Genomic DNA, 15,325 nt, shown 5'->3' with positions numbered 1-15,325 from the left:
GCTGATCCTGACGTATTCCGTATGACTGGTAATTATCCAAGGCTGAAACACTGAGGCCATGAAGTTAGTGTCGTGGCCTTCATTTAGGTTAGTTTGCAATCTTTCCATGCCTTTAAACTTCTGACAACCAGCGGTCAGGTTTCAAACAATATGAACGCAAGTTTGTTACAAATCTCAACACCGAAAGGATGCAGCATTACGTCCTCACCATAGTTAGCTGTGGGGCAAGGTTACACAATAGATGTTTTACCCCAGTGATCGATAACGTCTGTTTGACGTGACGATAACGTGACCTTTGTTATCTCGTACTAGTGCCTTGGCGCATTAGTTAGACGACAGAAGGATACCAGTACGCTGATAATTAGCACGCCCGTGATTTATCTGATTAGAGATCGAACAATTATTGTGCTTTAGCTGTGGCTAAGTGACAAAAGTCACATAATAGAGTAAACGGCCAGAGCGAAACTCCATAACACCTTTTTCCAAATTTTTGCCAAATGTTAGAATGACAATGCACAGTTTTGCAAAAGTATTTACTTTAAAAATATTTAACTTAATAGATTATTTTAGCTATACTACTTACTTTAAAGGGGATCTGCTAAAATCTGTTTGGTATGCCAGCGAAAAGAGAAATAGTATGCCGTATAGACTACAGAAACCCAAAGCGATTGAAGCCTTAAAAGCTTCATCTGCAAGTCAGGTAGTTTTAGGTGTCGGTAGTTGACACATGTCCTGTTCACAACCTGAATGTCATCATCTCTTTCCACTACCCAAAAATGCAATACAGGTGATAAAGCACATTGAGACAATCTATATGGATACTATATAAACATAGTCCAATAGCCGTAAAAGACAGCTTATTAAGCACCCAAACAGTGATATATAGAGCTTAAGCGGATTGCGGCCAGAAAACGCCAACACAGGCAGCATTACTCGTATAATTACAACGCAATTTAAATTGGTCCGATATAATTAAAAACGATTGCAGCGACTATGGGGTAGTAATTCACGCTATCAAACTACATATATAGATTACTCATACTCAATTAAAGTTGACAGTGAGTGGCCGTTAGAGTTAAGATTTCAAAGAGTGATAGTTGTTCAACGTCCATAGACTATGGGCGCTGGCACCATTTCACTTGCAATCTACCGTGGCCCCCACTTTAGCCTTCTTACGTCGTTTTAAAAGTACGGCTAACTCCAACTAAATGTAATGACGCTTATTAATTTGGTAGGACTAGGTAATAGAGCAATAGGCTATGCAAATTAATTAATCTGACCCCTCCACTAACCAATGCTGTAGGATTCTCAGTCCTATACAATTTTTGCCAATTGTGCTTGAAAAAATAACTTAAGTCATCAATAAACCCCTCTGGGCATTGTCAATCGGCAGGATTAACGCGGTGTTAGTCTATTACCGTAAATTCACTGACGTGCGTATGGCGTCATTCTGTTATGCATCATACGCTAGAGAAATTCATATAAAACACGTGAGGACTTTCTCACTTGACCATTCGGCTATACATAAGCCATCTAGAGATGTGGTGTCACAAACTCCGCCACCCGCCCTAATTAAGGAGGACCACAAAAAGACTAAGCAGTGATAATTTATTTACTACATTCATTTATTTCTATTGTACTAGACTATGCTAAATTAACAGCTCCAGGCCATAGACGTTTGCCTTGCTTAATGATGCGTTCGATCGAAGTACGTATTGCAAGTTGCACGCACAATATAGTTTCAAAAGTAATGGTCGTCCGCTAAGTTGGAAAACGGATCAACTTGGAAAATAATATTTAAGATCCGAACTACTAACTTTAATTCGGAGTTCTGGGTGTGTAATAGAAATTACCGTATTTTAAGATACCAGTAGATTTGTCAAGTTTGTTTCGAGTTCCGCCAAAGTGCTGCAGTAAATGGGGTCGCTACGTCCATCAACAATCCCTGTGTCGCCTGCTTCCCCGACATTACCCACGTTACTGGAGAAAACTATTTAATTCATCCTCGCAAAAATAATGTGGAAACTCTGGGGGCAGCATCTGTGTCGTTAACGTTTACGACTCTGTCTGTATGTAATTGAACAAGATTCGTCATAACACGTATGTATGTATAAAATATGGTTTCCTCTTCTAGCTTTGGTATTTTTGAGAATCCCAGTTCTATTTATTTAATTTAAAAGAATTTGCGTGCTTCATGAAGTTGTTCGTAAAAGAGCACAGATACAGTCTTAGTATAAAGATTAACGTACTGCATGAACGAGGTCTTTATTAGGATAAGATTTTAAGAAAGACTTCGTCTGAATACGAGGTAAATGCAGAGACTGTCTTAGGGTTTGGTGTTGTTCGATGTCTGTCGACTATTTGTAGAGATGACTCTTTTCGTTTCAAAGCCCAGTTATAGGTCATACTGTATACTGCTGAGTATCTTCCGTCGTAATTTCACCGGAACAGTGGTTCGAAGCGTTAGGAAACTGTCGCCTTTTTCGTTTCACGAGACTTCAGGACAAATATTTTGTAACGGATACCTTAGCCAAACGCTGAATGTGGCTGGCTAAGCGAAAGCATCTCGAACAGTCTCAAACATTTCCCCGTCGTCATGAATCCTTCTTAGTAGACGTTTGCTAGAGGCAGCTCGGGACATATAACATTTACTCCGTAATCTTTACTCCATAATCTTTGAACGTGCGCTCCTCCTGCAAGTATTCAACGGTGCATCGCTGCGGCAGAGTCCCACGGTACAGTTTGTGCACAGAAACATCTCTACTAACTCCTATTGTTACCATAACCGTAACTATTAGTAGGACTTATACACGACAATTGAATTTGTTATTATAAAAAGAAAAATATCATCTCGGTATTGCTTTCAAGGTGCACGAGTTAATGTCACCGGAGAGAAATTATAATAATGAACTGCCATCTTTCAGCTCTAGACAAAGCACTACCATAATTGTAAAGTTCGTATTCGGTTTCTGTCATATCAGAGAAAGACTTTGATAAGACTGGTCAGAAAATCATTATTAATTTATATTTAAAAAAAAAAAACTTAGTTTTTATACACCTTACGCCTTTGATACAGAGACAAAGGCGTAAGGTGTATAAAGAGACAACGAGAATATCAATTGGCAATTGACATAATTTCCAATTTTTTTTTTGTAACTTTTGAACTTTCCGACCGTTTCGAGTCCATGCATTTTTGGGACTGTTGATCTTCTATCAGCCGAAAATGTTATTTATTAGGATTTTGTTGTATCTAGAATATCTGAGAACACTTAAGCGACCTTAGACCTACCATTATCACTTGAGGTGTGACTATGACTAAAAAAGCTATTTGGTGATAAGCAGAGTTCTGGCTAATGACTGGTAAATAGCTTACCGCTTACCGTATTGAAGCTTCAGTCGCAGTATTTATGGCGGCTACACTCAATATATACGAATGCCAAAAATCACATTACTCTCCTAACACATACAGAAGATTTATTTCGAAATTTTCGAAATATATTTATGTATAATGTAGATATTTTTATCTAGCTCTCAAACGTAACGCCTTAATAGCGTTCATTACAAGTGAGAATTTGATTGACAGATTACTTCAAACGGCACGATGTCTTTAAATTTGAGGACAGAGTTAATTTCAATGTCAAGCTCGAATTGGGCGATAACCTAATGAAGTCGAGCAGTGTATTTCGCATCTATACTGTTCCTGTACGACATGCGACAACATTCGTTTTCTTCGTGTCTTACGGTAGCTTTGTTTGGCGAAACCACTCTCTTAGCACTCCTTAAGTTAGCATCCTTTCTGGCCGGGCTTAGCAGGATACAGTTTAGCTGCTCCGAAATATCAGAGATTGCGAATACTTTTACGAACCATTATTTCAGGGGCTGTAAGTCGACACAGGCCGGACAACCGAACCACTCGCAAAGAAGCTTCTCATTCTGGGGATAAGACTGTTAAGGAGGGAATTATCGAACGAAGAGCTTCCATTTGCCCCGACAACGTTGCTCTTAACAGCTAGAAATCCTGGTAGTAAAACTGACCTTCGTTTTACGTATAAGATTAAGCAGCTAGATAATTACGTTTACTCTCGTTTAGCACGAATACCGCATAGGTCAATTTTTTTTGTCCAGAGCGCCCCTGAAGTAAAATTATTAGTTTCAAGCCGAACATAACAATTGCTAGTGCTGAATAATTACCAACGTATGCATGTCAAGACGGCACAAGCAACAATGCTTGGTGACATAATCAGCTGGTACAGTGTAGCCATAGATCTATAGATCGGATGCTTAAAGGATATTGAATTTTGACCAAAACCAGTTATATTTTAGAATTCAAGTAAACGTAAGAGCGGATCAATTTAAGGATACCATTTAAACAGCTATGATTCATAGGTTTATGAGTCGCATACATTGATAGGATGTGCAAAAACGTATCGGATGGGCATTCAATTTTCACCTACTGACATCAGTTTGTCAACGGGTACATATTCTGTACTACTAATAAGAACTACACCAACCGGGTACATTAATACGAACCCACGCGACGCTCGTCATTGTTTGGGCGTGCGTTGTTCGTAGATCCGTTAAGGCACGGGCGCGTGCACTTACAATACGTTCGATGTTACGAATAGTGATTAGTTGTTAGATGTTAGATATACGCATATATTATATTTCATCAAGGCGCATTCAAACAGTTAAGCTATCATTCGAAATTATTCCAAGCAAATACGAATCGTTGGATACATCCAAATCGTTGCTTTTTTTCTCTGAGTAACAGGAGGCCAAAAGCTTAGTACTCGCTAATTCATATTTAATTAATAATCTAGCAGAGCAATCGTAACGACGACTGTCGTTCAATAATTCAGTTACATCTATTTAGGTCCAGAGTTGAGTGCCTGTTGGGAAAATGCTTCCGAGGTAGCAGGACTATGGCACAAGAGCACCGCTTACCGTCGCAAAAATAAAGCCGAAAGAATCGTAGCAGGTAACTTGTATGAACAATACGAAAAACTTTCATCGTCGCCAATCTCATGCACACGCAAGCCTAGTCAGTAATTAAATTTAGGCAGAGTAACGTGTGTAATGACTACATGAGGGCTATGTGCGACGTTGATGAAAATATCGCCAATGAAAGCATCATATACCCTCGGAAGAGACCTGTAAAGCAAAAGTTAGTCAGTGCACAAGCTTGTAATGGCTTGATCACTCAGCTAATTTACCGAAAGGGAGATTTTCTTGTACAAGATACATACCATGACTAATTGAGGATTGTCACAAAGTTAGACCCTAACTAACGAGAATACGCGACAGTGGCCACCTATGTGCTCAATAGAAGAATTCTACTAATTCATTTGTGGGAAGCGTTGTAATGCTTTGCTATAATTATGTCCATTTGTTTTGGGAATAACACCTGCACACTATTCCTCACCCAACGTTCCGTCGTTGTGCAGGCCCCAACGCCAAATCTAACCAGCTGAAGCCCATCCAACGTGGTTTTCTATGTGAATGCAAATAGAACGTTAGATGTTAGATGTACGCAGCAGACGCTATACCTGGGCCTATACGAAGCATATGTCACTCAGGAGTAAATACAGTACGTACGTATTAAGAGTGGCTAGAGCCATTTTATCAGAGGAAACCTATTCGGAATCAAAGTTCATCGTCGTACCTTTACTAGGTCATATTCGTATAGAACCTGAGGAGGTTTAAGCGCTGAGACAGTGGACCAAGTGAGAATAATTCACAATAAAATAGAAATACAGACAGTATCACGTGCATATTTTTTCGGTTATTAGTCTACTGATGAATTCATTTTCGAAAGTAACCTAAAAAAGCCTATAGTGTTTTAATACATAGCCTAAGCTCCAAATGTTCGATTGCGTATATATATTTTCAAGGATTGGATGTCCCTATTGGCCAATATTATGAATGAGAAAATCCATTAGCATTAAGACGATGGCCGGGCAGCGATTGCGACTTGAAACGTTCTAATTAACTGAACGAGCATCCTTATATTCGATGCATTCCTAAACGCACACACAAACAGTATAGGCATCTAAGAGGGCATTCCCTGGAGGATCCATTGTTAGCTATCTTCTCCATCTTGACTAATGCGTCTCATCAGGCAGCACGAGAAGTCAGGCGGACGTATAACAAAAACGGATAGTGTTCAAGGTAGGCCGGTATTGAGTTAACACTCGCTAACCGTGTCCTCTGTATTTGTCATGGGGGATGAGCAGTTTATGAGCGTAGTCTTGCCCACTCGGCACTCACCAGCTGCCTACGTACGCTGGCACTGATGGTATTAGCGGCGGCTGCTCCCTTATCCCTCTGCGTAACAAACTTCCCGTCGGTTCACTAATAATGACATCATGTCGAACTAGCTTTTAATCCTGCTCATGTTTTGAAGCGTTTCTCTTGTCTTGATGAAAAAAACTTCTCACTAAGAACGATCATCTTCCTCTAGCTTGCGATAGCTAACAACTACTCCGCGGAATAGCGACAGGACTCTGACGAGAAATCCCTTTACTGCTCGCTTAGCGTAATTACTTTCTTTCCACCAATTTTTGTTGCTGCTTCCCATGTGAATTAAAGCATAGGGCAATAGCGTACGGCTGTTCAGCCTAACCATGTCTTAAACTGTACGACCGCGCTTGGTGCATGATACTGACGGTAATAATCGTCATATCTAGCGCTAGGTAAAGCTCTTTCTTGCGCACCAGCGAGTGTTCGGTCATTGCTTCACATCGACGTTTAGGCTTCGGCCGTTGGCCAAATGCAGATAGTGATTGCTAGGAAGTAAGTAAATTGTCTTAGTCTCCGACTGGGCAAATGGGCAAGGACAAAGACCGGTTCCTGTGAATCTTCAGACGATAGAAGGCTCACTCGCTGGCCGTCAAAGAAGGTTCCCACTTTTCCAGGTTCACACCGCAAAAGAACAAGGCCTTTAGATTAGTTGTCGACGCCTCTATATACAATATAGGTAAACGAAATATACAGTCCATAGGAGACGAATGTCAAGTTCACGCGGCGCGTCATCGATGATCGAGCACAATTATCTTTTGAGCATACCTATGTTTCTAGGCCTTCGCAATAGCTCGGTCGATGAGATTGGAAGGCGAACGGCTAAACAGAGGGCAAAAAACCCACTCGTCTGACAAGGAACGAACATGCTACATGCTATACACGCCGTGTGACGTATTTCTTGCTATCCAGTGAGGGTGTGGTACCTTTATTGTGGCTTATAGTAAATTGACTTGTATACATCCGCTCGCGGACACGAATTTCGCAGTTTTAGCGCACTTCCTCCTAGTTTATCTGTAGAGTTTAATAGACGAAGCTAAATTTCTGCTGCTAAATATCTGGTGATAGTTGATGTCAGGGGGCGCAATGCTTGACATGACTACCTTTGAGTTAGATGTCTAGTGACTTGAAGAGTGCTTCTTACTTGGCTGTCTTTATGATGACACACTGAATTATCTTTCTCCACCGCCCCACCGCGTTGTTTTTTTTTTTATCATCCACGTATGTTCGATAATCTGTGTAAAATGCATTTCTATGTGTGTGTATATTTGCCATACGATTGTATAGAAACGCTTAGGGTCGCCACGCAACCGTTTCCCATACGCCTTTGTCATGTTGATACAAACAGGCTAACGCAGGGTAAATATTTCGATTGAATTCGCTGGCAGTATTTCTATTACACCCTTAGAATTGTTCTATGCGCTTCGGTACATATCTTGTGGGTGGTTTGTTTCGACAAACGCTTGCAGGCCTTTTGCATGAGAGAAAAAGATCATACTGTCTGATAAACAGAATTTGACTTTTGCGGAAGAAACGCAAACCTTTTCATGAACTGAGTCTCATTGAAGTCTTACTAACAGGGAGAAGAGAGACGGCAGTAAGACGGGCAATAATTCACTAATAATATTGTATAATATTCATAATACGTCGATTAGGAACTGTCTGTACATCTGTATGTAACGTAATCCTTCGGTCCAAAATCGCCGACCCTTACGATCAACTTCTATAGGTGTGCATGTATGTACGTTCTTAGTAAAGATATACCGGCAAGTTAGCGCCATCAAATTAGCTGAATCTCATAGCGGCCTGATAGATAGACGGATGACTCGACTTAATCTAGTGCCTCGATGACGGTCTTGATTGATGCGGCAACGAAGAGTGTGTAAAAAGGACGCCTTTGTGCTATTTATATTTGTACGAAGCAGACGAACTTTGAATTACTCGCGATTTCAATGCTTCCTGTTAGACACCTAATAACTCGAAGTGGTTAGTTAACAACTGGTATAACAATAACCTCGCAAGCTATCATAACATTCTGGATTTGGTTGTTAGGGGCCGCTAGCAATGTACATACGACGGTGCTAATTAACAGAGGGGAAGGAAACACTTGTAGTAGCCGAGAGTTTGTTTACGTATAGGTTAATACCCTTGTAAACATTTTAGTTGCACAAGAAAAACAAACCTTATAAACTTAATGTTTTCCTATCAAGAATATATGCAAAGTACCTGACGATGACAGGTACACAGAACTGAGGTGACCGAATACCGCTTTATCCATTATGAAAAAAGAGAAACAACTGACAGAGTATTTCTAATTGGACCAACTCGCTTACATACCAATAATCCGGAACGACTTTTGCCGAAATAGTCTCATACGTTTGTTTCTCTGATATTTATGGGAAGCTAGTGAAACGGTTCCTGAGCGCTAGAGAACCTCAACTGCTCCAAACATATTCATCATTGAGTTAATCAGTTGTCTGGTCCGGTGTCCTATACGATCTACTGTTTGTGCCGAAGGTCTTAACCACGTGGAACCTGGATAAACTCTAACGTCAGCATTGAAATCTACTCTGACACAAAATCTAAGGTGAATTGGATAGCGCAGGCTTCTTTTGCCTGACGAGTTTGGCATTGTCGAATTGGCACTACTTAACATTAACTTTCTACAACGTACCTCTGTTTGCGACAGTGTTTGTTCGTTGTCTGTAAAAACGGCTAAACGTTATTACATGAAACATTATAGCTATGAAAAATTGCGCAAGTAGTCTCTTAGTGTTTGATAAGAATTAGTATTTATAGCTTCGTACAATGCGTCCGAATCAGCTGTTTACGATGAACGCCAAACGAGTGTAGGGTGAGCGTCACTGAGTAAAAAAATGAATAAATACACGCTTAAGCGGCAACGGTTCACCCTTTGCTTTCTCTCTTGTCCATTAAATTAGCATAAAAAGTTATCTAGATACGTTTTGTAGCGTATGTTGGCTATAAGTTACATACATATATATATGTAATAAGTTACATACATATATATATGTAATAAGTAAAAAATATATTTTTTACTTTACACATTCGCATAGAAGTTGCTTTACATAGCATAGTGACTGATCGGGGTGACACTGCAGAATCCATGATGGTTTTTGTCTGTCAAACAAGCATAAAGTTCTTGTGCGTTTTGAGCTTTACGTACATTATTGCCGTTAAGCATTACATAGTACTGCTGGCTCCCAGCATGAAACGAGGTGCGAACTAAGACCACTTTAAGTACCTATCTAACAACGTCAACCTAATCGTCAACGGCAGTACTGAGATTCAGAATCAACCAAAAGTATTGAACGAGCGACCTATAATACGTAATATAATACGTATACGTAACATACTGCATTGAGCCGACACGAACACAAATACCAATAGCGCGAGAGTATAAATGAAAGGGGCTGCCGTTGTCGTCGCTTTTTCACTGATTTGATGGGCTACTTCTAGGTTGGGGAGCTACTTTTTATCATTGGCTACCTCAGTTTCTTTTCCTTCAGAAGCAAAGTCGGCTAGACGACGAACGAACTTCATTCGGGACATGCACATGTACACGCAAGAATTTACGTACATGCACGATTTGATATTTTTAATTCTATTGGTTGAGTCATGCAGGTGGGTGTCTAATGTGTAATTACACCAGTCGACAAGGATAGGCTGTCTTTCGGTCGGCCACTATCCCGTTTATCAGAGCAGTTTCATACTTACGAAGTAAACCGGTTAACGTTAGGGCTGCCCATAATCAAGACAAATGGTTTTTAGCGCGCACATAAAAGTGTTCACTATTTTAGGGGATCCATCAAAATATGATTCTTTGACGCAACTTCATTAAATTATTTGTAAGTTTCATTCATCTTACGACGAACAGAAAATTATTTCGCCAAATAGATAGACAAAATCATTTGATTCGGTTGATACGTCTGTCCTTATGAACGGTGGAAATATAGAAAGTGTGCTATAACTCGATCGAACTTTCATATCCACTAAAATAACAACCATGAGAATTTTTCTAATCGATTTTCATTCTGTTTGTGGGCCTTGTTTTTTATGTTGACTTGCTCCTACACCCTTAGCTGTTCTTCTAAATTGGTGTTGTCATCATTTCAGGAATCGTGCGGCGTGAAGATTACGCGAGCAAAGAGCGTGGCCGCAAGCGAACACCGCTGCAAGCCATTGCTTCCGCTGCTACTGCTGCTGCTGCTGCTGCTCTTGCTACCTGGGGAGTTGCCTGCTTAAGACAACTCAAAACCCAACAGTGGCCCTCGATAGCAAAACGCGCAAAAAATGGGTAGTTGTGCTACCTGTATTGAGACGCAGCCCGTCAACAGCTGAAATCGTCTGCTAGACAACAGTATCTCAGAAAGTCATTAACCGCCGTTGGTCTCCACGTACATACAAATACACATACATACATGCGCACTTAGAGAGAAACAGAGACGCGGTCGGGCCCGCATGCAAACAGAATAGGTATATTTTGCTGCATCAAGTCTGCTCCTGCTGCTTCACAACGTAACCCAAGACCGACCGATACCGGCAAACAGACACAACGTAAAAACAGAGCATAACGGAAGATCACACAGTTACACAGATAGCTGTGAGCCCTACTCATTACTTCTGGTTAGTGTAACAGCAAATCCGTAAATCACGCGCTTTACACAGGTAGCGTGAAGGGCGAAAGTGTTTAAAGTGGAGCAGAAGTGTAGGCGTTGAATAAGCAAACTCGCCAACGTAATACTATTAATACATAGTACGAAGGCAAGGACGACGGGTCGACAAAAGAGAAGACTTCAAAGCAAACGTGAGAAAAGACAGTGTCTTTTTTTAAGACTTTTAGACACATAGTGAGACTCGTTACCTGATTTTCGTGACAGGAGAAAGACAGCGCAACTGAAAGAGATCAAAAATTGAAGATAAAAAATTACAATAAAAATAGTATAGTCAACGAGTGAAGGCACTGGAATATACAGACCAAGCCAAGACTAGTGGCCACCAGCCAAGTGAACATTGATACACATAGGCTGAGATATAGCAAGTGAGTCGAGCTGCTTTCTGACAAATAAACTGATTTTATTCACTCGATTTCTAAATTCAATCCCAATTATAAGTCAATACTGACAGCACCAAAAACAGAATATATATATATATATATATAATGACCTATTGGAATAGACAAACTGTGAACTTCCGATTGCAGGTACGTTGCGATTGTTTAAGCACACTAAACATTCATTGGTGATTTTACCTCCTATGTACATCGTTGTTATCACAAGTGCGAGGGGAAACAGGACCGCTTTACTGACAACGCAAAGCCTTTGGCATCGTGTAAAAAATTTACTACGTGTATTTCGGCGCAGATGGCTTCCCTCACACGGGCTTTCTGTACGACAATAACATAAATATATACGATCGCCTCCGTCCAATTACACAGTTCTTCCCACATAGCCACATCCTGTACTAGCTGCATTCACAGATATCGTCAAACGCCGTCTATTCTCTAACGAAGAGCAAAAAGAAAAACCGTCACGAAAACTATATATAGTATATATATACGTACATATACATAGTTATATATATATATATATGTATATGCATAATATAACAACACATACAAACATATATAATGTACTCTGAGATCAACAAGCAAATGTGCGGACTTATTGAGTCCCTCACGCTCTAATTAAACTCACAAGTGTGGTTGTTGACGCCAGGACCCTGCTACTAGTAAATGATAAACAACAATCAGAAGTACAGCGACAAGAAAATACCGGGTACTTCTATTGCCCTGACGCCTCAGAAGCCGAATGGAACGAGTTCACGTTTCATGGTTGTGTTATCAGCTTGTTATAAGCTAAACGTTTTAGCCGCTGTCCTCTCGCTGATCTGACGCTGGCTCCTCTTTGTAAACTTCCCGGTCGAAGAAACAACGGGCCAACAAGTTTCATTGGCAAAATCAAAATTTGCTCATTCAGCTGAAATAATTGTGGCTGCTGGCTGAGCGGTCAGTAGCCCATACTCGCAGTCCAACATCAGCTCTCCTCCGGTATCGGGTGGCGGCAGCGGCGGCGGCGGCGCAGAGTCGCGAGCCTCACGGGGGGTAATGGGGGTTATCTGGGATCGTGTGTGGAAGTCGGTTAAGCACACCTGGCTGCTGTACAATGTCTTCGTACCCGTCTACATGTGGTTCCGCGAGACCGTTGACACAGCCGTCTGTCCCAAGTACGTCCAAGGAGCTCTCCAGAGCCCTATCGAAGCAATCTTCTTAATCCTCGCCCCTTACCCTTTTTCAGTTCATCCTTTTCGCTCTCTCTCTGTCCTATATACCATCGCTTCGTATTCCTCACTTCTATGTATCACATAAGACCCTCATCATTTCATTGTTCATTTGCTTACGGTGGAAAATGAAGGACATGCCTGAATACACTACGTATCTCATCACCTGGCCCTAACCAACGTAACTGGTTGTCATGCCTTTTTCTCACTTCAGTGATAGGTAGGCACATCAGTTTATTGATTTGTTATCATGCTTAGTATTAGAGACGGTGGCGAAATAAAAACGGTAGGTTACCTCGAGAGCAAACCAGCTCTAATGGAGCAGGTTCGCTATATTATCGTATAGGTAGTAAACTCGATATAGTCTGACAGATACAGCGTTCGAGTTGCTTCTTCGGACTGAAAGTTCAAGTTCCACGCGATTTTGTTATAAACGATTGCGGATTTGTTGTGTTATTGCGTTTATATATGAGGTTGGAGAATGGCTTTACAGTTTTAAGGAGGCACTTTCTTAGTCGACGCTGAGTAGTAAGAACATGAAAGTTTACCGCAGACTTAGGGACAGAATATTTTCGTGTTACTTGTTCATATACGAAGGGTGTACGTAGAGAGCAACCATGAGACCACTGTGTTTGACTGATTATGTAATGATAACTTCACTATCGTAATTACCGGCAATGGTACAAGTTGTCGCATAAATGATCTGCTGTGAAGTTGCTATTAACGTCCGTGGGTTTCTATGTACACCTTCATTTGGTCAAACGTAATTAACGTAACTGCTAAGGACAATTTAGAAACTGTTCGAGGAGCTACATGAGATTACTAGCTTCGGCTGTAACTTCGTGAGACACGCGTGACGTAACACAGTTCCCGTTGTTGATTTGGTTAACGCCGTGTCGAACTGGGCCTATCTGAGTCGGCGAACATTGTGCCTTCTCAATTCTCTTGACGTTTCACGTAAGAATCATAACGTTCATTGAAATATTAACTGTATCAAGTAAATAAGCGAGTTTATATCATCTATTTAATATTGATCAACACGTACACATCTATACCATTTATGAGAGCTCTCACGATCGTTAAGCTGTCAATGTTTTGTCACGATTATCGTCAAAGAAGAAAACTTGTCGTCGTAATTTTTCTATGTGAATAGCTGGTGACTCTGCCTAAAGTATGATTTTTAAGTAAAGACTGTACCCCCCTAATTGCAAAGGACTACTTTGTACGGGTGTAAAACTAATGCCGCTGACTAGTTGTGATACGGATCACCAAAATGCAGAATACAATAGCTCGATAATATAAAAATACAACTTTGAACATTGCTAACTTGTAACTGATCATCACTTTAATGTTAAATAACACGTTTAGAAATGTCGAACAGCTATCACCGACTAGAGTAAGCTTTCAATCCAAAACCTTACAAAATCTGCACAGCGTACCCGTCGATGCCGTTGACTTAGATGGATTCGTATTGTGTTCATATATAGCGGGAAAAGTACGAAATGGCATATATTAAAATCTGCTAAATTTACCTCGTGGACCCGAAAACCCGCCGTTGATAGAGTATTTCAGGGGATTTCTGAGATTTACGAACAGAGGGCTTTTTTTTTAGTTTCGACATAAAAATGTACAAGAAAACTTGGTGAAAGGATCTGGTTTATAAGCAGAGATAAATCTATCACTGAACTCGGATACGTTTATTAGCTCCGTTTTTGTGCTTTCGAAAGCTGGGAACTTCCAGCGACAACAGCTGTGACACGAGCTATATTCATGCAACAAGTAGCAACTCGGGATGTATATTAAAGAGTGTTCGTTCTCTCGTTAACTGTTTGACAATCTGAATAATGCGTAGAACCCAAACGATTTCAAAGACCATTTTAGTCATAAAACGGTGGAGATCAACTTGAAATTACATATAATAGTTCTAATTACCAATCGTAAGGCGAGGAACGAACTATCCGTTGGCTTACTTTTGCAGTCCATAAATTGCTCTCACTGAAGTACTGGATTGCAACCTGATGTCGATAAATTAAGTATCTAAGCACTATACCTCAGTACTGTTTTTTGACAAGAAATAGACAAAGATCTCGTACTTCATTGTTCATAAATTTAGCGAAGTGTATTTTTTTTCGCTTTGTTGCTAAATGTAAATTTATCATTGATTAAATTTAGGCTGTCTTTGCAGCTTTCGTGATCACACCTCGCTTACGCTAAATCTCAGTCCTTCTGCCTGAAAAAAAACTGTAAGATGTCCCTGCATGATTTTTTTTTTGTTACCATAGGAGCCACCTATTTAGATTCGATTTTATTTACGACAAGGATTTTACTTTAATTTTTATTCGGCTGTTGCCAGCGAATCTGGCGGATATTGAAGCTGAAGAGCTTTTGAACTGTTAGAGATAGAATGGTGATTTTTAATATGCGTTAGCAATATCCTTCGTTATTTTTTTACACACGTATTGCGACGCTGTGGCAGTCTCTGGACAGCCATATATGTGCCATTCAGGTTAATACATATATCTTCTCAGAGCGAATTGATTGTGGAACATGCTTAGGTACTAGTTGCTTTTTCAGCCACGGAAAGTTCTGTAATTTCACGGACTTGGATTGGGAAATAAGCGGGATCAAGCTAACGTTAAATATTTACTACTAAATGTTTACTTAAAACATACTTGCTCAATCGAGAGAGTAGTTGAAACATGGCGATAGGGTCTCACATTGCCGTCGG

The 15,325-nt window shown here is 40.4% G+C and overlaps 1 protein-coding gene and 1 long non-coding RNA gene across 29 annotated transcripts in view; one reads left to right on the top strand and one right to left on the bottom strand.

The window, feature by feature from the left end:
• The window catches only part of LOC111254999 (dual specificity protein phosphatase 3-like), a 42,924-nt gene that overhangs the window by 22,856 nt on the left and 4,743 nt on the right, over nucleotides 1-15,325 (top strand). For 12 of the 28 annotated variants that reach the window (XM_086974127.1, XM_086974131.1, XM_086974126.1 and 9 more), the window contains 2 exons: nucleotides 3,877-4,021; nucleotides 10,435-12,543. The exons of 1 other annotated variant lie outside the window; for it this stretch is intronic. In XM_086974127.1, the coding sequence (XP_086830253.1) occupies nucleotides 12,425-12,543 (119 nt within the window). In that variant the 5' untranslated portion in view covers nucleotides 3,877-4,021; nucleotides 10,435-12,424. Of the gene's footprint in view, nucleotides 1-3,876; nucleotides 4,022-10,434; nucleotides 12,544-13,391; nucleotides 13,555-15,325 lie in introns of all 28 variants that reach the window. 15 more of the 28 variants (XM_086974141.1, XM_086974139.1, XM_086974143.1 and 12 more) reach the window with 4 other exon arrangements.
• On the bottom strand, nucleotides 1,592-14,650 carry LOC147754276 (uncharacterized). The gene is made up of 2 exons (XR_015316448.1): nucleotides 14,530-14,650; nucleotides 1,592-2,693 (listed from the first exon to the last, which is right to left on the bottom strand). It is a non-coding gene; the product is annotated as an uncharacterized LOC147754276 (long non-coding RNA).

Source organism: Varroa destructor, unplaced genomic scaffold, assembly GCF_002443255.2.
Source record: "Varroa destructor unplaced genomic scaffold, Vdes_3.0 BEIS01000007.1, whole genome shotgun sequence".
NCBI classification, from domain to species: Eukaryota; Metazoa; Arthropoda; class Arachnida; order Mesostigmata; family Varroidae; genus Varroa; species Varroa destructor.
The sequence above is the reverse complement of the archived record's forward strand: the minus strand, read 5'-3'. Positions and strand labels throughout refer to the sequence as shown.